Below are 24,727 nucleotides of genomic sequence, written 5' to 3'. Positions count from 1 at the left end.
GGACTGGGGAAAGCTTGGACAAGGGCTCTGTGTTGGAGGCAGAGAGGGAGATAGACAGCAGTGAAGCAGAGGAATAGCTGGAGTCCGTTCCCAGCGTGCGCATGCGCAGAGCTGCCAGAAGACAAGAACAACTCAGAAAGCAGGGTCGACTTGGGAGTAAAACCACACCTTGGAGATGATTGGCCCCTCCCATAGGAAACAAAAGAAGAGCAAACAGGAAGGGGGCTTTTGCAGGAAACAATTCATTTGTTTGGTAGTTTCAAGAGGGAAAAGTTCTGTTTGTGACTCTAAGAGACTCTGTGCCAAGTTTTGCCTTACTCTGCGGTTGGAAACAAGTTACGTGGCAGCTTGGTTTGCCAAGCGAGATAAGGTGTGTTGAGAAATATTCCTTTGAAAAACTGTTTGGACAAACCTTGCTGACCGTGAATGAAAGTAATTCACAGTCATGTAAATAAAAGAGGTTTTTGCCGGGACCAATTCCTGCTTCCTGCTTTTTAAGGAAGCCTAGGTCAGAACACTCATCCCAACTCACCTCACAGGGTTGTTGTGGGGGAAATAGTAGGAGGAAATGTGTTAAATATATTCACCCTATTGAGTTATTTGTAAAAATAATCCACTCAGTAAAAGCTCCTATTTTAGGTTCATTTATTACTGAGTTACACTTACATCTTCCTCAAACCTTCAGATTTTCAATCACTACACAATTGCACAGGTATAAATAACCAAACAATTTTTATATTAAAAATATTCACAGCTGCTGAGGTGTCATGCAATATTAGTCCTCCCCCTTAAAAAAATAAAAAAAGAATCTTTGAAATAGCTTTTTGTATTTTCATGCAAGTGCACCACTATATTTCTATGTTTGTGGCATATCCTCCTGCTATAAATACAGATGATAAAGCTAAAAGATTCCCCCATAGCTACAACAGATGCATTGGTGTGCTGCACTTGATCGTGTTAAAAGCATAACAGATGCTGTATTGTATTCATTAACTATATATCAATTTCTATCTGTTTGTCTGTCTTTCTAAATGCTAGGTGCTCACCTTGTTTGCTTCTTCTGGGTAGTGGTGCAGAGTTGCCCTGAAAGAGATGTCAAAGAGATGAGCAGTGGCACTGATCTGTGGTGATAGTATGCTAAATATAACCTGGAGACAACACTAAGTAAAAATGAAATAAAATGTTCTAAGAAGGGATTCTGGGAATTGGTGACTCCCTAATGAGGTTTAATAAAATTTTATAAACTCATTAATGCTAACAAAGCATGCTTTCAGATTGTTGGGTCCTCCTGGCAGTACCAACTGTGGTTCATCTTGTTTCCCCCTTTTTAAAATAATAATAATAATAAAGGTTCTTCGAAACTGCAAAATCTCCTTTTTTCTACAAGCTTTGTTCAAAACACATTCTGTTTGCAATAGACTCGCAAGTGCTAAGAACAAGAGCTATGTTAAATATTACAAAAAGCAAAATCTGTGGGAGGATATCAGTGTAGTAAACGATGCTTTGTTTTATTATTTTGTTAACCGTCGTATTTAATTTGGATGGCTAGTGTCTCCGTGGTGTCTTGTTTGTACTTCTGTCAAACCGGTTGCTCACTTTCTTTGAAAAGCAAAACAAACACAAAATAAAAAAAGGAGAGATTAAAAGGAAACACAAAGTGCCTGTGACACCTCCCCTTGCTTCTGTTGAGAAGTAGAAAAAAAATGAAAACACACCGCTAGTTAAAAAGAAGCACAGTTCTATTGGTTAGGGGGCAATTACAGATAATGAGATGGCTGGATGGGAATAGATCATTTCAACTTTCTCGGCATATTTTAGGTGAAATCTTCTCCCTTGGGTTTCATCTTGTTCTTTTCCCCACTGCATCCCACCACTTCACACAACATTCCCCGTGGAATAAGAACTTCTGGCACCAGGAAAACTCATGGGAAACTTCTGAGCTTTATTTACATTATAAACAATATTCAAATAGGAGTAAAGGGGGTTGGGGCTACAGTATATGCATTTCTTTAAAATCTATAATAAAATCTATGTAGTATGGCTATATTACTTTTATCCTTCTCATCTGTTTCACTTCCTACTCTATTAGTATCATTATTCTGATTATTATCATTTGTCATTATGATTATTTTGTTGTTTTGCATGTACACTGAGAGCTTATGCACTGGAGACAAATTCTGTTCTGTTCTGTTCTGTTCTGTTCTGTTCTGTTCTGTGCCGTGCCGTGCCGTGCCGTGCCGTGCCATGCAAAGCCATGCTATGCCAAGCCATGCCATGTCATGAACTTGATCTCAGATTAGAACTAAAAATGGGAACTATAGCAATTTTTCATATACAGTATCTGATATTTTATTTATTTTCACATTTTTGAATTGCCTATCTCCCTCAGATATATCAGCAGCATGCAAAGGAATTAAATATATACACCTTTCTTATGTTTGAAAATACTGTATTTTTTCGGAATATAAGATGCACCGGAGTATAAGACGCATCTTAGTTTTTTGAGGAGGAAAATAGGAAAAAAGCTGATTGATTGGTGGATATGCCTCCCAGAATACCCCCAATCAGCTGTTCCCAGAGGTGAATTTTAGCAACTGGTTCCTTGGTTGTGAGCTCTGTGCCTTTGCTTTTTTTTCTGCCTCTGAAACTCCATTTCAGAAAAAAACTTTTTTTTCTACCTCTGAAAGCCTCCGAAACAGAGCTTCAGAAAAAAAAGGCTTTTTTTTCTGAAGCTCTGTTTGGAGACTTTTTTTCTGAAGCTTCTTTCAGAGGCTTTTATACTGAAGGATTATCTGCACTCTGTTCAGTCTCCTTTCTTTGGTATTGGTATGTAGATTAACCTCTTCCAATCTGTTGGGTATTGTGTCATTCTCCAGATTTGATAGCATAGTTTGGTTAGAACCTTTACTGATTCTTCTTTTGTTCCTTGCCCTATTATTTTACATAAAAGCCTTTCAGAGGCTTTATTTCTGGAGCTTCTTTCAGAGGCTTCTTTCAGCCTCTGAAATCTCCATTTGCGAGGCTGGGTGGGGCTACATTTGGAGTATAAGAGGCACCCAGATTTTCACCCTCTTTTTTGGGGGGGAAAGGTGCGTCTTATACTCCAAAAAATACAGTAGTTAATTGTGCTTAAAATTCTCTCCTAGAGAGGGAGAAGAGATTTTGGATGTTTCATGGATATCAGCTAATCAAAGTTTTGATGTGAACCAAGCTGACTTTGACTGTATTTTAGGTTGGTCTGATTTATGGATAGATTAAGGTAGAGATCTAGATGCTCTAAATTAACTATTATGGCAAACTTGCCATTTTATTTTATTTAGTATTGCTGCAAAGTTTCTCTTATAAATTGGTTTTTATTTCTACCTCTATTAATGTCATTTTAACTGCTAGAACTAGCTGAAATTTAGAAGCACTCCTGCCAATTCTGATGAAGTAAGATGCAGTTCACGCAAACATATGCCTTTTAATAAAATGTATTGTTAGGAGAAAAAATGCTACTAGATTCCTGATTTTTTTTAACCTAATGTTTAAAAAAATCAGTGCAGACAATTGGTGCTTTAATAAAGTTTTTAAGCAGTTGTTACTTTTTAAATATAGAAATAAATTATACATTAAGGCATATTCCTATGTGATGAAAGCTATTAAATTTCAGACAAGTAGGTGGGATTCTACAAAAGTAGTAATTTTTTTTAAAGATCCAGAAGTCACCTATTGTCGGTAAAGAATGAATATTTTAGTGCCACCTTCATTACAGTTGTAAAGTGCAGCGTATTAAATTTAGGTGCTTTTGTTCTACATTTGAAATACTATGTATGCGGAAGTTTGAACATTTAAATTTAAAAGTAATAAATAAAAAATAAAATTCCAAAGGTATTAGATAGTATGGAGTAGAAAAAGAGTGGAAAGCAACAGGAATTTTAATGTTTTTTTTAAAAAAATTTAAGATCATAAAAACATGGCATCCATTTTTGTTGACCATTTTTGTCACCGAATAACATATGTATATTTGGAGGGGGGAGCTGTCCTTTGTTAAATACTTTTTCCTAATGCAGCTATTTTTAAGTAAATATTCCCTTGCATGCACTTCTTAGAAGCTAAGTTTTCTTCACATTGTGATTTTAGACAAGAAAGAGTTACATACTAGTAAACTTTTCAGTGTTGCTCATCATGCCACTCACGGAATCCATTCTGAGGGATCTTATAAATCCACTTTCAGAGAAATCTGTAACAAGTTTAATTTACATCCCTAGTCACAACTCCCTTTCCTTTCCTTTCCTTCTTTCCTTTCCTTTCCTTTCCTTTCCTTTCCTTTCCTTTCCTTTCCTTTCCTTTCCTTTCCTTTCCTTTCCTTTCCTCCCCTCCTCTCCTCTCCTTTCCTTTCTTCTCCTTCTTTGTTTTGACTCCTAGTCACTGCCTGAACTGCAGTTTACTTAGCAAGGTTTTTCAGAAATGATTTGTTGTTGCCTCCTTCCTAGGCTGAGATACAATGACTGCCCCAAGGTCACCCAGCTGGCATTGTGCCTAAGGCAGGATTAAAACTCACAGTATCCCAGGTTCTAGCCTGATGCCTTAATTACTATAGCATACTAAAACAGTAGAGTCACAATTCTATTTCATAAACATCACCAAAACTGTTCCTTTCATGTTCATGTGAGAAAGACCTACCAAGAAATAAGGAATAGGAAAACATGTAACATTTGACATTGTTTCTCCAAAGAACTGACTAGTACAGCAGTAATGCAACAGTACATGAAAGAACCTCATATTTTGAAAGAGGCGAGCAACCCCACTTCAGATACCACATCAGGGGTGGGTTCTACTTACCTTTACTACCGGTTCGCAATGAGGCCATGCACAGAAGCATTCTGATGACATCGGGGTTGGTGGGCGGAGCCTCCCGCCAGTTTTACTACTGATTCTATAGAACCGGTGTGAACCAGGGGCAACCCACCACTGTACCACATGTCTCTATCTCTTTTTCTGCAGCCTTCTCAAGAACGTCCCCATGGTCAATATTTGGTTCTAGTCTAGGCTATTGTATATTGGCATGAAATCATGTAGAATAAGTGAATTAAGCCTCTTTTAATTTTAATTAATCTATGACACCTTTAATAACATCACTGCCCTCCTGCATTATGAAATAATTAGAATTAAAATAAACACAGTTCCCAACATCTCAAAGGATTTGTTACTTGACCATTCTTTTCCCCTTCACTAATTGTTTGCATATGGAAGATACAGGGTGTTCAGACCAGCATGCCAGATAATTAGTGGAGAAGCTCAGATGAGTCTGTTGCCCCATCTTTCAGATCATATCAGCTTTTTAAAAAGAAATTATTCACAGCAATAATGTTCACAGAAGCTTGCTAACACAAGCCACAGTTATTTAGATGACAATAAACAATGAGATAGCAGGGAGTCACATGTTGGACACAAGACCAATAGCACACTACCTTCTGCTATGTTTAGTTGGAAGCAGAAATTGGTTGCACTGTAAGTGTTGCAGCTACGTACAGTAGATGAGGGGTTGACTTGATATCCAGCTGTGACAGCATGAAACCTTTTAAATATTTTGCTAATCAGAGATTCATGATAGCAGTAGAGACATGTTCAATGTTATTTGCTGAATCCTGGCACTAACTGGTTAGAACAGTTTTCTCTGAAATATGTTCAACAAATCTATGCCACAGACATGATTGTTAAGGAAATACCCTGAAACTGATGGTATTTGCACGTACATTGATTGTTCAAAATGATAGGCAGATGTTGATGAAGTTTGCAATATTACATGTTGATTAAATGACATTGAGAGAAAAAAGCTTGAAGTACCTATTTTAAAAAATGTGAATGCTACTGTCGTTAATTTTGTAAATTTCTTTATGATTTTTTAAATTTAATTTTATAATTAATTTTTAATGAAATAATTAATTTAATAATGAAAGAAAATAATCTTAATCTTGGGCATTCCTTGTTCAGCCTTGTATCTTCATACTCTACTTCCTTGAATGCAGTGGTTGAAATATAGTTTTCCAATCCAAGAATTACAGAGTGGAGATTTTCACAGTTGATATTTATGGATGGAATGACTTTCAGATGCTACTGTATGAGACAAGGAATTCATTATTTCATGCAGTATTACACAGAAGTAATTTCCCCAATTCATTAATTGTTGAATTGATATATAGCAGGAAAAAAAGAAAGGATAATACAACCGTATAGAATCTTGGCACTGGGCTTATACATTTGTTGATTAAATAAATTAAATACCTGTTTAATAGCATCATAAAGAAAGGCATATCGATTTTTACAATTGTACAAAGCATGCATGTGAAAGAAAAAATGGCCCCAAACATTCCATTATCCATTCCATTGACTTAAATTTGATAATTTTGCCAGCTTACTTAAATGATACTCTCAGTAGCTAAAAGAAAGACTACAATGCACCAAATTGCAACCATTACTCATAGGTCAACACTTTTCATAGGTCATTTCCTATTCATCACTAAAGCAATCTAAAACCCATCCTCGTTACTGCTATGGTAGCACAATGCTTAGATGATTTAAGAAGATGTTGTAAAATGCTAGAGGGAAATTATCACAGTACTGTAGCAACGTTTACGAAATGAAAACCAGAAAATACCAGTGCAAATTTATGTAGGACATTCATTCATTTAACTCAACAACCAAAATACACCTTTTTGTTACTGAGAAGGTGCAAATCACGATATTTCTGAACATCAAGAATGGAACTTGAGAGCTTCACTGCTGAAAAGGATTTCATGTTAACAGCGTGGCCCTGTTCCTTTTTTAACTGTCTATTAAATCTGTCAAACTAAGAGTGAGACACACTTAGATGCACATATCCAAATATTTTAAAATACTATCAATGAAAAAAAACAGGAAAAAATATTTGCAGTACATAAGCTTGTTTTCTCTGATTTATTCCAGCACAACAATCAAAGTGATCTTTAAAAATGCCTTTACCTAGAAGTCAATCTCCACACTCTGTTTTCAGTTCTTCTGGCAAGCAGGCAGTAGAATAAGACAATAAAGCATTATCAGTGTCTCTTCTAGTGTTTTTGCCCCATTGGTACTTCCAGTAGTAACTGCTAAGCAGCTACCATTCACACAAACATACATAAAAGTTTATGTATGTTTTATTTTTCTGAGCTTTATTTTTCTTTCAGCAGCAGCATCCATCAGGACAAGACAATAGAATAGGGAAACAGCTCTTAAGGAAAGCATTGATTATGCAATGGCTTAGAGTATTTTTAATATTTCACAATATCCATTAGAAGTCCATCTGAGTCCTAAAACTGCTCTACTGTACCACTGGCAAAGTAACATAATTTCCCCCCACTCTCTCCCTATCACTCCCACCATTTCATTCTCACAACAAACCTGTCAGGTAGGCTAGGCTGAGAGCTAATGTCTAGATCCAAATTTGATAACTTTAAGACTTGTGGACTTCAGCTCCCAGAATTAACCCAGCCAGCATGACTAGCTGAGGGATTCTGGGAGTTGTATATCCACAAGCCGTAAAGTTGTCAAGTTTATAAACCCTTGGTCTACTTACAGATCACCCTCTGAACTTCCCATTTAGTGGACTATAGTTAATTTTATCAGTTTTTAAATTCAAAGTTAAATCTGTGAGAGGGAAAAAACCCAGTTCATACATAAGGGGTTGGGAAATGATGGCAAAATAATTTATAATATTGTATCAATTGTTATTTATTTATATCTCATTTAGTCTCCAAAGAGTCAGAGCATTACAACCTTCAACTAAGAAAGAGTAAATTATCAAAATACTGAATGAGTTTGGTTCTAAATATGAATAGGCACATGCTACCTAAGGAGTTTTATATGAACAAATCTCCCTTTAGCTTCTTTTGAAAAAATTCACATGCCTTATCTGAGCAGGAATCTGCAAGCTTGCTTCAGATTTCTCCAGTCATTCTTTATTTTTTTTAAAAAAAGGATTCCTAAATCCCTATAGCTTTTATTCAAGATTTCAGAGCTCTTTCGGCTTCCCTCCAAATTCCTCTGATGTTTTGCCTGAGGCAGAGCCCTTAAATTCATTTCTTATTTTGTTTGAGGTGAAAATGTGGGGGTGTCCCTGTTTAACATTCAATCCACATATTCCCAGTTAATCAAATGAGGGACAAAGGTTCCTCAAGAGATGCAAAAAAAAAAGAGGCATTGCCTTGTTGATAAAGGCAGGAAAGAGTTCTCAATTCCCAAATACAAATGAATCCAGGCCCGATCCAAAAAGGGCTAACTGACTCCTTGAATACGGATAGGATAGGATAGGGTAGGATAGGATAGGATAGGATAGGATAGCCAGAAGAAATATTTTGTGCCTAACATTCCAGAGAGCTCCTCCAATAATCATTTTATTTTATTCCTAAATGTGCTAAAGGAAAGAGATGCTGCCCAGGGAACTGTCATGTAAGAGATAGCATATCCCACAGCTGCATAGTGGACAGAGCAAGAGGTTCAGAAGGCAATCCTCCCTAAATTCTCTTAGACTACAAAAGTGACAGCAAGAGAATTATACTTTCAAACTTGCAAGATTCTGTTAACAGTAGTTTTACAATACTACTAGAAAAAGTCATGTTTCCCATCTAGTGTACCTTGTAAGGCTATCAATACTACAAGTCTGAAAGTACAATTCGTCCACCATTGACTTTACAGCCCAAGAACTTTGAGAAGGTTCCTTCTGAACTTCTTGCTCTGCCCATTATACAGGTGCAGGCTATGCTATCTCTTATTTGACTATTCCTTAGACAACATCTCTTCACTCCATCTCCCAAGGTCTTTCCCATATATACCATAATACTAAAAGATATGCTTGAATAATTATATTTGAGTACAGCCTATCTGGCAAGCAGGCAGTACTAAATGTTTGCTTGTGCACATATTCTAACCATTTGTTTCTGATGTCTAGAGTAATGTCAAAAAGCTCCTTTACCACATCATCATAGAGAAAGAGGAGAGAGATGGAAGTGCATGCTATAGAAACAAATTTGATCTAGAGCTAATATTGTTTTTCTAAACAACTGGCTCAAAGAACTGCTAAAAATTTCCAAACATTTAAAAGGCAGATTAAATCCTGTAATGAGGATGAAAGTGAATTTAAATTTTACTTTAAAACAAAGCAAACCCTGCGATTAAGAATCCAAGCTAAAATAAATTGAAATTTAAAGCAGTGAGGAAAGTAATATAAATAATAAATGGTTAGAAAAAGATTATAATTATACAGGCAATTTACATATACCACCACATGTAGCTAAACACCATCTTTTGGTACCTTTCAAGTCCCAGATTATATTTCTTTCTTTATAAAGATTGTTTAGATAAATGCACAAATAAATGGAAAGTGATAATCTTATAAGGTAGACCAGACTAAGAAACCAATGTAACACAGGTGATACAGGACTGGTATTATTGTAACAGCCATAGCAACAGAATCTTGCAAATGAAAATGTGAGTCATCTTTCTCTCACTTTATTTAAATGTGAACTAGGGAAGATGTTTACTCAGTTTCACGGAATGGGTTCAAGCCTTGTTTATCTTTCCATTACCTTAGCAGCAACTCTTCATCCTGTCCTCCAAGGCTATTCCTTGGGCTGAGATGGCAGGGGAATTTTCATGCTAAGACACACACCCCAACCCCCTTTCACTCAGTCATGTAAAAATAATGAAGAGTATAGGGACCACCATGCATTTCCCCATGCACACATCTGCACAAATGCATGGCCACTGCTGGTAAAAGTATAAGAAAGAATCCCATAAGACTTGGTTTATTTGGCTTTTGTATCTTGTTCGATTTCTCAAGATCATCCAAAAGTAATGAAAATGGAATTTGGAAGAATAAAAGCTATAAGAATGAATAAGAAAACTAAACTGATGAAAAGGGAGTGGGGACTGGTATGCAGTATAAATTAGCCATTATTGTTGACTAATATGGGTGCGTGTATATGTCTCTCTGTGTATTTTATGAATAATTAAGGAAACGACATAATTTTTTCTGAAACATTCATAATAAGGTGGGGTGGAAGTTTGGAACTCATCGCTTTTAAAAACCAAAAAATGATATTTTTTCCCGGATATATGAAAAAGAGTTTAGGATTCATTAAGTAAATTCACTAAGCTGGGTACAGAATCTCACAGCCTCAACACTCCACCATCCTTCATATATATAGTCTAGCAGGTGATGAGAAAAACTTTTCCCAGGGACCCAAGAGATCTGCTATCAATCAGAGTAAATACAGAATTAGAAGGACTGTCGGGTGGGATTAAAGCAGCTTTGTATGTTTCCATCATATTAGAATTCTTTACTTCTTTAAAAATAATTCCCATTTATGCCTTAGAAGTTCAAAATGTGGTCTCCAACTCATTTGTAGGATGAATCTCAACATGCTGCCTGAATTATCCTTTTGAGTAACTCTGGACACTTAGTTAATTACTTACTTAGTTACTTACTTACTTACTTACTTATTCAGCGTATGGTATATCATTCAAGGACCAGCAATATATATTTACATATCATCTAAATTAATAAAACATGATAAAGTATAAATGTCAAAAAGATCTATGTTCAAATATCAATGTCTAGACCCGTGATGGCAAACCTATGGTACATGTGTCACAGGTGGCATGCAGAGCCCTCTCTGTGGGCACGCAAGCTGTTGCCCCAGCTCAGCTCCACCGCACATGCGCGTGCGCCTCCCCCTGGCCAGCTGGTTTTGGGTCTCTGCTGAGCATGCGGGGGGCCGGGGTACATGCGGGAGATACGTGTGCATGCACAGGGGCAGGGCACGTGCGGGAGCCATGCACACATGCACAGGGGGGTGGGGCGCATTTGAGGGGTCACGTGTGTATGAGCAGGGGTGCAGGGGAGTGCAGGGGTTCGGGCACGCATGCATGGGGTGGGGTGTGGAGGGGTCACACGTGCATTGCATTATGGGTGTGTGCATGCACAGCAACGAAAAGCTTAGCCATCCCTGGTCTAGGCCATCCAACCATTGAAGCATCATTTATATTAAACAAATCAGATATTGGACCTCAACCAGTCACAATGTGATGTACTGTTTGATGTGGGACCCTGCAATCACACTGAGCAGAGGATACTATGGTCAGTTTATACTGGGAGATGTTATGTGAGATGCAAAACCTATTCAGGATTGTCCATTGCTGATCTGATAGTTCAAAGCCTAGCACTTTTTTTGTGGGGTCATTTATATGTATTCCTATGTTTGGATGTTGAGCGACCCATTTGACTTTCCACTGGGAACTGATGTTAAAGTTGTTGGGCAGCTTTACATCCCTAATATCTAGGAATGGAAGACTTCAGATTGGAGAAGCCTCCCAGAAGTGAATTTAGAAAAATGTTCAGCTAAGGTCATATAGTCAGGGATTCAGTAACTTACAGTCCTAATGTGTCTGATGGGCAAAAATTTGAAGAAAACTGCAAACACCATTGCCCAGCCATATGAAGAAAGAAAGAAAGAAAGAAAGGAAGGAAGGAAGGAAGGAAGGAAGGAAGGAAGGAAGGAAGGAAGGAAGGAAGGAAGGAAGGAAATTCCTGAAGTAGAGTGAAATTAAACATTTTCCCCCAAACATTTAAGAAATTACGGTGGAAGAATAGCCTATTATTTCTCATCTGCGATGAGAATGTTATCTAATAAAAGTGAGTTTGTGTGGAAAATACCATATGTCCATACAATACAATATATTCCATTTTCCCAGACAAAAGAGAATTAAGATAATTAGATTACTAGATCCTTAAAGAGATTCATGGAGTCAATTTTACATGGATCCACTATCAACAATTTATTTGTTATCTGTCATGTGATTCTGTTATCATGGGAAAATAGAAACTAGATTACTATCTTTCCTATAGATGCTGAGCCCAAACAATTTTGCTCAAAGCAATCTGTAAGAGTCATTGTCAGAAATACCACTCTGCAGATATAGTCAAATTTGATTTCTTAATCTTCAGGAAGTGGCTTTTGAAAGCTTTGGTCTGGTTTACTTTTTTTTTTTAAACCCTCCTGGGTTCTTTTGTTTTTAAATATTTTTGGAGTTATGCCCCAAGCATATAATCTGTTTTTGACAATTCAATTGTCACTAGTATTCCAAATCAAAAGTACCAAAACAAAATCGGAATTGACAATCAAAATTCTCCCAGGGTGATGCTGTCCAGCACGTCTGTTTTCCCATGGTACTTCTAGTTACATTTGTGCTTCTTGATACAGATAGGGAAAATATCTTAATATCTTTCATAGCTCTTCAAATTCAAGTGTCCCTCAACAACTAATTAATGTCACCTGGAAAATATTTGATGCTAGTGGTGATGCCATGAAAGTTTCCTGACACTGTATAAAATATTACATTGTTGAATATAATACAACTTTCTTCATTCTAATATTTAGTATTGTTTATATTTTATTTATTTTTATTATAAAAGCTTCTATGCTGCTTGAATCATGCTATTCTAAGAAACTTACAGTAAAATATACATTGCAATAATTTAAAAATTATCAGCATTATTTAATAATTACAATAATAATTTTAACATAAATCTTACATAATCACGATATCATTATGGAAACCATAATTGTTTGCCATATTTGACATAGGCTGCAACTCATAACCAATGGCTGGTGTCTTTGCAAAGGTTTAATTTAACTTCAGGACAGTGTTAAGTTTAAAAAAAGATTCATATAATAAATTAATTATTCTTGCATGCTGTTGCCTTTATGAAGAAAGAAAAATAAACACTAGGAAACAACAGGGTGTCATTTATTATTAATAGAACTGTATGTGGGCTTAGCTGTACTAATAAAATGAACTAGAGAAACTCCTGCATTTATAAAGTTTTGTTTGGAGTAACCTTTGAATTTTTATTGACTGGTTTATTGACTGATTGATTGATAAAGTTGATGTTTTAAAAAAATACTTTTATTAAGCCTTTTTATTTTTAAAGAGAGAGAAAAGAGATACACAATTAGAGAGAAAAAAGTAATACAAATGAAATGATTAAACAGAAATTTTACATGCATCATAATTTCAACATTTCATTAACTGAATTAAGTATTGTTTTTAAGATTTCAGGTTGTTCTTAAAATTTATAATATAAATATATCAATAGCACAGTCAGCACAGTACAATTCATAAAATAAAATTAAATACTGTCCAAGCTGTTGAGGGTCTATTCTGATTTTACTGAACTTATAGTCCTAGAATGTAATGAAAATTCCTATGTAGAATTATATATAAATGGTTTTCAAGTTGAATTCAATTCTATGTCATATTTACTTCTGAGAGAGAAAGTTATTTTAGATATGGAGGTATACTTTCCCAATCTAATTATCCATTATTTGAAAGCGGATTTTGGAATGCTGTCTAGACACATGTTGCTTTTTTAATATAGCATATATTTTAATTTGTATATTATCTGTGTTTTTCCTCCAGTTTTGATATCATGATCATCCTCTTCCAATACAGTCCCCATCCCCAAATGTATATGCAGAATTTAGGTTGAATCAAATAAAGAGTATATAGACTTGTCTTGCTCATTTGTCAATCTAGATCAGTCGGTTTCAACAAATTCTACCTGATCTTTAGCATCATGACCTGTGTAAAGGTTTCCCATTCAAACAATTGAATGCTCTGGAATTCTCATTTTCCTCTCAGTCTCTTTCCACAACTTCAAATGGTTAACATAATTAAAGGCCTTTCCATAATCAATGAAGCACATATTGACATCTTTTTGGTGTTCTTTGGCTTTCTCAATTACCCAGCAGTGTGCATCAACAATAATTCATACTGTTGTTCTGTGCATCTCTTGTTCCTCTGTGCATCTCTTGTTCCTCAGCCTTTTCTAAAATCAGTTGAATGTCTATTATCTTCCTTTTCATGCAGGGCTTTAAGCTGTGTTGGATTGTCCTAAACATCATTCTTCCTCCTCCTCCTCCTCCTCCTCCTCCTCCTCCTCCTCCTCCTCCTCCTCCTCCTCCTCCTCCTCCTCCTCCTCCTCCTCCTCCTCCTCTTCTTCTTCTTCTTCTTCTTCTTCTTCTTCTTCTTCTTCTTCTTCTTCTTCTTCTTCTTCTTCTTCTTCTTCTTCTTCCTTCTTCTTCTAATTCTAATTCTAATTCTTCTAATCCTCCTCCTCCTCCTCCATATATTGTATGCAGACTGAGCTTTTCCAATTTGTTAGCCACTGTATCATGCTACAGATTTGTTAGGATAAATTGATTACATCCTTTATAGCTACTTCTTCTGTTACTTGCCAGATATCTGTAGAATTCCATCAATTTATGTGGTGTTCCACCTTGGTAATGACCAATAACAGAGGTTCTTATACATAGGGAATATCTTCTAAGGTATATTGGATAGTGACACCTCTATTCTACAGAATTTCAGTATATATTCCATTTTTGTTTGATCTTGGAATCTCTTACTGTTGGATCATTTGTATCCTTTAGCGTTTCAATTTGAGGTTGGAACTGCCTTTAGACTTTAATCTTTGATGTGGTTAGATTGTTATTACAATACCAATTTTTCTCTGCTCTAACAGCTGTCTGAAATTCTTTTCAATTCCTTCCTTAGCTCTTTTGCACATGAGCAGTAATCTGTTCCATAGTCTGGCCATGCCTTTGCTGTTGTAATTGATCTTTTCCATCTATTTTACCAATAATACGATTAAAATTATTTCTATGTACTCCATCTTGGAATATCTATTTGTAAAAATTAGGGTTGTTTGAAGTCTATATTGACAATAAAGAAATCAGTGGATTTTCAGAAACAAGTCATTCTCCTGCTTCATTTCAGTTTTTTCAGTTATAGAATCCATCTATATTTTTCTCCTTGTTCAAAAATAACTTGATGGCACATAATCAATCAATTTCCAACTTGGAAAAGATTAGCATTCTAGTCTTCAGATACCTGTAGCACATGTTTGGTCAGTTTTAGATTAAACACGACTGTAAAACTCATCAGCTTTCTTTTTTTCTGTATCAGTGTTAAAGTATAAACTTGGATAACTATCATATTAAAGCATTGACCACAATGTCTAATTGGTATTATTTGGTCATTAACTATATTATATTCTAGTACATCTTTGATATCTCTTTCTTGACTATGAAAGCAACATGATTGCTTGTTTTTCATATCCTGAGTAACAAATAATGTGATATTGTTAGTGTCCAATACTAATTCATTTCTAGTTGGCTAAGGTCAATATATAGCCAATTTCATCTTCCATTGTGTTGAGCTTTCCTGTGTTCATGTTTTTCACATTTCCTGATCCCACTGCAATTTTTTGTCCTGCATGGTAACATCACAAAGTAGCTGTCTCAAAGGCTTTAATCTAACTGTGTCATAATCATTATTAATACCTGACAGAACCTCAGCAATTCCTCAGTTGCATATTGAATGCCATCCATTTAGGAGCCCATTACTTGACATTATGTTATCTTTACTTTATCTTGTCTATACATGTGTATGATTGTTTTGAGGGGGAGGGATAATTCAGAGTACAGGTAGCCCTCGACTTATGACCAGAATTTATATTGTTAAATGAGACAGTTGTTAAACGAGTGTTGCCCCATTTTATGACCTTCCTTGCTACAGCTGCTAAGTGAATCACTGTAGTTCAGTGGTGGGTTGCCCCCAGTTTGCACCAGTTCTATAGAACCAGTAGTAAAATCAGCGGGAGGCTCTGCCCACCGATCCCGACGTCATCAAAATGCTTCTGCGCATACAAGCGAAGCAAGCGCGTGCGTACGGCCCAGCTGCGAACCGGTAGTAAAGGTAAGTAGAATCCACCCCTGCTGTTGTTAAGTTGGTAACACGGTTAAGAGAATCTCATTTTCCCACTGGCTTTGCTTGTCAGAAGGTTGCAAAAGGTGATCATGTGACCTTGGGGACACTGTTGCCAAGCATTCAAATTTTGATCATGTGACTGTGGGGATACTGCAAAGGTCTTAAGTGTGAAAAATGGCCAGCATCTTCCCATGTTGCCACTGTCGAATGTAAGTGCTTGCTTTCTTTAGCTGGGCAGCTGGAACTTCAGACTTTGGGAACTCTGCTGGGTGTATATACTCTTATCTATATATGCCAACATTCCCCACTCATTTCTTCCAGGAGCCCTTCTCCTCCCCACCCATCCACTCTTGGCAATGAAATAGCATAGCAAGATTTGAAACCACTTTCAAGATTCAAACCTCAAAAATATTTTTTCATGAATAAGCAGTTCCACATTAATAAAATTAATAATATTGTCTGTCTGTAGTTTTAGATTACCACAATAAATGTTTTTCTCTTTTATATGCAGCCTTGCAATATACCCAAAGATTTTAATTAGTATTGAGCAAAATATTTTTTTCTGTACTTTTAAATCAGGTTTCAGTTTGATGGGAGAAATTTTATCCCCTCCCCTCAGAATAAGCAAATTTCATTGACATTGATCTCGCACCTTTGATACAAGATGACTGAAGAATGTTATGTGAATGTCCTGCTGTTTATTGTATCTCTGTAGTGATTTGCAAACAACTTGGCGCTCTGAACTCCCATCCTGTGGTGAAGATACCATTGATATAGTTTTTTTTACCATGGTAGCTCTGAAGTATAAGAAAATGGGGAGTCAACCTATCGCTGCAACATGCTGAAAAACAAGCAGCAGCTATAGTTGTCAGGAAATTAGACAAATTTTAATCTGGATCTTCAATATTGTTGTTATTCCTAAATTTGTTCCTATATTGAAAGTTTGCTGTATGTATAAAGATAACCAGCTAGATTTTCTCCCTATGGGGAGAAGTATCCTGAAATGTACTCATGAGTGTAAGCCAGTTATTTCCATGATAAAATTGTATTTATTATTTTTTCTGCTTCAGTGGCATCATATTGTTCCTTCTTTCCATTCTTCCAGCTGACAGCTGATCTATCCTTCAATATATTCACCACCATTGGCTCAATGATCTTGGTCTTGTTGCTGATCTTTCTTCTGGTAGTCATAATTTCCATCATTACTGCCAATAAACGTGCCACCCAAGGGACTTACAGCCCCAGTCGCCAAGAGAAGGAGGGATCCCGGGTTGAAATGTGGAACATGGTGCAACCTCCTCCCTTGGAAAGACTGATCTAACTGAAATTAATAATGATCTTCTCAATCGATAACATAAAACAAAAAGATTGTTTTGGATACCACCGTAGAAGCCTATAAGACCATAAGGATTTCTGCCATTAAACTCAGAAACCTTGCTTATTAATCAAAGGAGGCTTCAAGATTGCATGAGACTTTTCAGCTTTGCCTTTCTAGTGGTAGCCTTTTGCACATTCAGTGCCTGTGGAAGGAAGAGAACATTTTTTAAAAAGCCAAACTCTCCCTCTGTCCTTGCTTGCACAGGAAAGCACTTTGGCATGCAAGACTTCATTCTGGAAAACGTTCATGATAAAAGTGGCTGGATGCCATATCTCATTTTATGGAAATTGTTATTCATTGCGTTGAACATTATATATAGACTACAATCAACTTTAGACTGTAATGGTTCCTGGGATCTGTGTTAAGTGCCTGCATTTCAGATGTGACTGAAAGCCACTTGTTTGGTTCACTTTCCCTTCTGACCATCACTGCAGAAGAATGTTGTCACACAATGATCCATGTACACTCCTTGTCCTTCACTTACTTCTATACAGAGTCTTTAGAAGTAATGGTGTTTCTCTGCAGTACATCAACTTAAATTCTTTAAACAGGAATTAAATCAACATTATGGGAAAAAGCTCTTCTTGCAGCAAAATAAAACTTTGAAACCATTCTTCTCTTTGGAGTGTGTTTGTCATCTTAAAGACTTGTAGACTTAGAGCACAGATGCATGACCCTATAAAACTACCAGCATTTTCAAACTGAGCAGAGATAAATTTAAATGGCTAGGAGAAGAACTAAGAATGCAAGGCAGCGTGCAGATGTGTGTGTGTGGTGCATGGCTGTGCATATGCATGTAAGACACAGAGATGTTCAAGTTATTTATTTTTAGTGTACAAAATTCAGCAAGGCTTTGTTCATCAAGAACATGCTCTTGCCTTATTTTAAAAAAATAAAAAATTCCAGTGGGAATTTTTTTTTGCATTTTAGGATTAGACCAAAACTTTATTAATTTATTACATCATTTAAATCCATGGGAAACAGTAGAAGTTTGCTTCAATGTAGTTGTTTTCATTTGGATTTTATTAGGAAATAATTTGTGCCCTTGCAAATTCCATGTTTCAGCAATTCATCCGATATTATCAAACAGAAACAAGACCGACAGGTCCTAAACCTCAAATTGTCTTTTAGACTGCAGTACATTTACCTGAACCTCCATTTGGTTCTCCAGCTCTTGGAGACAGGATTCAGAGCCCTACATTTTCTCTTCCTCAGTACATAACTGGCCTTTCAAGTATTGCCTGTAATTTCCTATAACTTTAATATCCACTAGCATGTTTTACTATGAAATGCAGATTAGTTGGGTCCCATCAAAATCCCCTTTTGTCCTGGGCCAATTCTTTTTATTGTTGTTAAAAGTTAATTAGTTGAACAACAACAACAAGGTCATGGTGTTTCTATATCTGGAGGAGAAGTGGTTGCAGTGATGGCTCAGGTTGGGATGGATGATGATTGGACCATGTGACAGACTGATGGGTGAAGGGGCTGGATTTCGTATTTTGATTTACTGAGGGAAAACCCAGAACTCTCAGATTTGGGTTTTCCCAGATGTGCCAGTATACCTACTCTAATAAATGGAACTTTGAAAACTGCTTGCCTCTGAGTTTTTAATTGGAGTTGGGGCTTTCTGGAACGTTGACCCATGTAACTAAACTGCCACACATCCAGTAGAATTGGGGGAAAACATGCTTGTTTTGCTACAGCCCACTTCAGAAATCATTCCTGTACACCTATAAGCCACTGAATGCCAAGAAACCACCATGCATTCATGTGAGAATTAGTCCCAAATTCATTGACTGTCTAATTTACAGATTAAAGAATCACCAGCTCTTTTAGGTAGATCAGACCATGCAATCAACTCCTCAAGGTATCTTAAATTACTTTTATTGAGATTGATTATAATAACAGGATGTTGAAAATCTGATTCAACTTTACCTTCTTCCCTTTCTTATAGTTTAGTGAATTAGGGAAGTATCTGGTTGAGCCACTTTCGAACAATATATTGTTATGGATTTCAAAATGTTTCTATCCCTTTGGCCTAAGCAACAGCTCCTTCGTATCTCCATCAAAGGCATTTTCCTTACTCCCTACAAGAAACCATGTGCCTGTACTTGCCAAGGCCTGTATTTTTTAAGGCACAGAATCTGTGCTCATTGGTGGATTTCATGCAAAATTTGTAAGAAAGCCAACAACCCCTGGGGATTTAAAGCTTTAAAGATTCTGCTTCTGGCAATTTTTCTCCCCCCCCCCCCATCCAATCCCCCAACTTCCCATGCTCAGATGATGGAAAAACCACAGTCTCCCCTTAGCTTTCCTTGCATACCAGGAAATCCACATCATAACTGGAAGCACTACTATGGTTTTTATGTACATGAGAAGATTTGGGGTGGGGGTATTTTTACTTGTCGCATTCAATCCAAACTCAAATTCAAATTCCAGGATCTGATAAGTGTTATTTTTCCTGTTATGATCATGATGATGATAAAAACACAGGGAATCCAGAATGGAAAATTCTCCCTTCAGGTCTTTAGAAGTTGTGTTTAAATTCCTGGCAACAGCAGAATATGGATTGGTTTGGGATTATACAAGGTCGAGGAACAGCTTCAAAGTAGTCATATTTAATACTATATTTCTAAAAGTATGGATACATAAATCTATCGGTTTATTGCTGTTATTAAATTATTGGTGGTGTTGGTGCTATTATTTGTACTACTGTTTGATTGCTGTAAATTACTGTGGGCATATTTTACCAAAGAATTTCAAATGGGAGAATTGAATGTCATCCAAGCTGAAAGTGCTTAAATTCTTTGGTTGTATGATGCTGGATTTTACATCTCTTTTATTTCCGTTTTACAAATGCACTTAATTCTCATTAATACAGAAGCAATGAATTAGAAAAGGGAGTTGACCGAAAGTTACAATTTTTTAGGTGCAGCTCCAGAAAGTTTGATTCTGACTAGTAAAAGATTCTGGTATTTGACAGACTCTAATAAGCCTTTTATTATATATTTGATCTCAATTCCTTTGTGAATATTCTATGCAGCCAAATTTTGAGAATCACAACAGATTGTTTAAAAAATAAGACATGTTTTAGCAGTATACTTCAATAAAAAATATAGAATACATCTAGTGGAGGAAAGGACTGCACAAGTTTGACAACATCTCTGATCTTGGCAAGAGGAACTTGAAAGGCATTTCTATCCTTATAGTATTTATACATTTCCATATTTTTTATCTGCACACATGCATACACAGGATAAAAGCTGGAGATGAGGATGCTTCCCATTGTAACTGTCAGACTAGAACTATGATTAAATGGAGGTGATTTATCTTTCTCTCAGAAGACTGCCCAATGATCAGAACTGCTAACCTGGATTTGGCAGCTTGGATGGGGCTTCTAATGGTGGGCAGCTAGCTGCTCCTGTCATTTGTTTCCAGTGAATAGCTATTGTTTGAATTCTGTGCTGGCCAGATTGTATGCCATGCCGACTTCATGTCAAATTCCATTTGTATACGTTATGTCTTCTGGATGTGTTGCCATCTTGCTTAAACTAGGCTATATCCACAGACATGCCATTCTCCCGTTGACAAGACCGAAAGTGATGGAGTTAACTTTCAACATTTCATAATCTCATGTTCTTTAACACGCATCGCAGAAATCTTTAAAGGTTCAGGAACACACAGGAGTTGGCTATTCAGACAGTGAGAGTACTGAAAGGTTTTCATTGTGGAGAAATGATTTGCTAGAAACCCTTTTTCTTATTCCTCAACTGTAACTAGGAAACTGTATATTTAGAGTCCATTTCTATTCTGTACGGGAGTTCCATAGTCAAGGCATTCTTTATATACTGTATATTCTATTCTTCCACTTGATATGATTAGTAAAATGTGCACAACTGCAAGCTCATTTTGATTTATATATATTGAGAACCACATTAAATATCACAGAACAATGTTCCTGTTTTCAACCTGTTGACTTTGTGTATAGAGTTCCAAGCAATATGAAAGAAAACTACTATATTTCACCATTGTTGACATTTGCTGTTTTTTTATTTGTTTTATATTACACAAGTGGGGCACTTTATGGCAATGTGAAGTCCATCAAATACTTTGTATTAACATTATCCCAAAGGGTCAACTTAAAGTGCATACAGAGGTGCTACTAATAATTAAAAAAAAGTTCCAGTTTTCATCCTCCAAGAGCAGCATATTATACTTTTTCAGAGCCAGGATCCATTCCTAACACCAATTTATAATGCAGCTGATTTTTATCTAGTAATTTTACCTATATATGCCCATTTCAAAGCTGCTTTTTAGCCGATCAGATTGTTGATCTATTATAGTTTCATTTTTGTTTATACTGATGGGAAATAGCTCTTCTGGATTTGAGGCAGGAATCTTTTTTCAACCTTTCTTGGATTGAGATTTAACTTCTTGCATGCACAACCTGTCTGCTAAGTTCAAACAATGTGTCTTTCTTCATCTTCTTCTTTTTAAGAGCCAGGAGGCCTGGTTCCTATCCATCCTGCAGACAACATCATTGGCAAGAGACATTTTTGGACAGCAAGTGAAGAGAAGAATTAAAAAAAGGTTCCTATTCATAAAGTAGTGGGTATGGCACATGACAAAACACTCATTTACAAGAATGTCATCGGCCTCCCAGAATGCTCCCTGCAATTACACTAGGAAGTTTGTGGACCCAAAGGCATTGATGCAAAGAAATTGCTAGAGGCTGATGTTTGCCTTATATCTGCATCAAAGGGAACTTTTTGGAAGATATTGGATATGTTGAATTTCTCCTTTTTTTCGAAACTTGTTTAGCAGTAAAAAAAAATAAATCTGTCCCTTTTTGTGATTGGCTACACTATTCTTCATTTTCTTTTTGCAACATTTTTATTTCTCTATATATAACTGGTGCAACCAATACTGGTTTCATGAATAATACAATTCTAGTCCCTTTTCAAATAGTTCTATATTGGTAGAAGAGAAGTAGAAACACATTCTGGGGCAAATCACCCTGGATTTTGTTGCTTAGTTTGCAACATTCATAACATAATTTTAAAAAGGATTTCTGCAACTCTGAAATTTTGTTTTTTAAATAATAAACCAGGCACTGAACGATTTGCTCTGTTCAGATGAATTTTTTCTGTATTCTCTTCTTCAAGACAAATGGTCATAAATATATAATTGTGTTGCATTAATGAAATTATGTACACAGTGTAACGTAAATAAAGTACGCTCTTGAACCACAACTATTGCAATACAGAGAATGTGGTATGTAACACTAAATTCATCACAGTGCTTATCTGCTACTTGCAATCAGGACTAGATTACACAGTGCTTCAATTAACTCAAGTAAATCAATTCAAAGTAGTTCTTGATCAACGTTTAGCCATGGGAAGAAAATGTACAAGAAATATACAAAAGTTAACCAAATAAACAATCCAAATGTAAGGGCAACATGTATTGAAACAAGCAATCATTTATCACAACCAGAGATGTCATACCATGGATCATAAAAATTATACATATTGACCATTCATTGCCATCTGGTATCAATTGTAAGAAGCAGCTATTTATTTGCATGGTGAAGAAACAGTGGGACAGACAGGATCAGCAATTACAAGTAAATTAACAGAAATCTCACTCTGTTGTGTATTTATAATGTAATGTGGGCAATACAGGTATTACTAGCTATAAGTGTCTGAGGTCTACTAAATAACTGGCAAAATTTTAGATTTGTATTATAACACAATAACAGGATGTCCCTATTCAATTTCAATTGACTAAAAGCTATTTGCCCACTGACAATGTACTGTACGTCTTTTAACTATACAACTGTAATGAGATGCTACACACAATTTAACACAATTTTGAAACAAAAACTAGAAATATACTAGGGTGAAAAGCAATCTCAAAGACCTACTGAGAAAGCAACAGGTGCTTCTAATTGTCAAAACATACATGCACACACACAAATATAAGGAAAAATATTGCACAAAATTCAACACTTCTTTAATCCAACACTTTCCCACATCCTAGTTGATGCTTTACTTAGATCTGAGATGGGATGAAGGCAGAGCTGAGAGAAGCCATTTAAAAAGTGTTTCAGTTTGAAAGTTTATATTAACTTCTCTCTCTTCTCCCCTCCCATTAATACTGATTCTATATTCATGCCTTGCTACATATGGTGCAGTTAATAGCAGGACCCATATTTTTACTAAGCCTGCCCCAATGTCAGTAAGTAGCAAATACTTAACATTAAAATAATGTTTTTCCTGAAACATTATTTCAGATCCTTGAGAAAAACAAACTATTTGGATATTCTGAATTCCTATTGCTCAGTATTTATGGAGATTCTCAGTTATCCAGGTCATGGTTGTCCCAAAAGTTCTTTTTCAAAAGTCAACTGTACTTTGTTTTTCCCAAAACAAAGTCCAGTTACCTTTTGAAAAAGAACTTTTGGGTCTATTGCTCAGAAATTTTGTGATACTGGACATAAATGAGGCGCTTAAGCACATTTACTTAGTTGGATCCCTTACACAGAAGCAACACCGCTATAAGATAAAAGGATGAGAGAATATCAGTGGCCGACACAGAGTGCAGTTAAGTATGGTTGGATGGCACCAGACACATTCAACTCTTGGGAACACAATCCAGCAAGATGATGTCTTGCATGAAGCTACTTGAAATAAGTGTGGAAGAGGGAATAATTATGCAATTTATCTCTTATTCCCAGATTGAAAGAGTTATGAGACCTTGGGCAGAAGGAAGCACCACTGGAATTTACTTTCACAGGCAGCCAAATTTTAAGTTCATGTAAGGCATGAAAACTTCAGCTTTTGTTTGCTTGAAGAGGAAAAGAAATGGCTCCTAGTAACACCAAATTATCTTAAAATGAAGAGGAAAAAGTGCTAAAACAAGAAATCTAAGATTGTTGGGGGAGAAACCGGAAGCATCGCGGCAAAGCTGGCTGGAAAATAGTGGGCTCCAACAAGCTCCGCAAAAATCCAGCCGGACAAACTGCTGTCAAGGGAGTCTTCGGACCAGAACCGTCCTGTAGGGACGGTGAAGAAGGAGAGGTGCCTCTGACGACCAAGAGGAACAGGCAAGTTCCTAGAAAGGTCAGAGGCAGCTCTTCGAACTAGCGGCGGGGGTGGCGGCCATTTAAAAATGACCACTCTGAAGCTGGGGCAACCAGAATAAGATTTTTGTACAGGAACGGTGTTTGAAAGGAGTGCTGGCCAACTCACAGGTAAAAAAAGGAAATTAAAAAAAAACTTTAAAGGTGTCCCGGAGAGGAAATGAGTGGCTAATTGGGAATTTTAATGGAGGAAGAAGAACAAAGAGGAAATTAAAATATTAAAGCCCAAGAAATTTTATAACGACTTAAAACTGATCTTGGAGAAACTAAAAATAATAAAAGGAAAAGAAATCCGAGGGAAAGTATTTTCTATGTGGATTTAAAATACTTTTGTAAGCTTGATACTTTGTTGTTCTGAGAACATTGTGGATTGG

The 24,727-nt window shown here is 36.3% G+C and overlaps 1 protein-coding gene across 1 annotated transcript in view; it reads left to right on the top strand.

Moving 5' to 3' along the window:
- Positions 1-17,821, top strand: part of CRB1 (crumbs cell polarity complex component 1) — a 144,779-nt gene extending 126,958 nt beyond the window's left edge. The window contains 1 exon segment of the mRNA XM_087890052.1: positions 16,937-17,821. Coding sequence (XP_087746178.1) covers positions 16,937-17,152 — 216 coding nt within the window. The 3' untranslated portion in view covers positions 17,153-17,821.
- The last annotated feature ends 6,906 nt before the right edge of the window (positions 17,822-24,727 follow it).

This window comes from Pantherophis guttatus, chromosome 3 (genome assembly GCF_059756535.1).
Source record: "Pantherophis guttatus breed Tessera chromosome 3, ASM5975653v1, whole genome shotgun sequence".
NCBI lineage: Eukaryota > Metazoa > Chordata > Lepidosauria > Squamata > Colubridae > Pantherophis > Pantherophis guttatus.
This window is presented reverse-complemented; position numbering and strand designations above follow the sequence as displayed.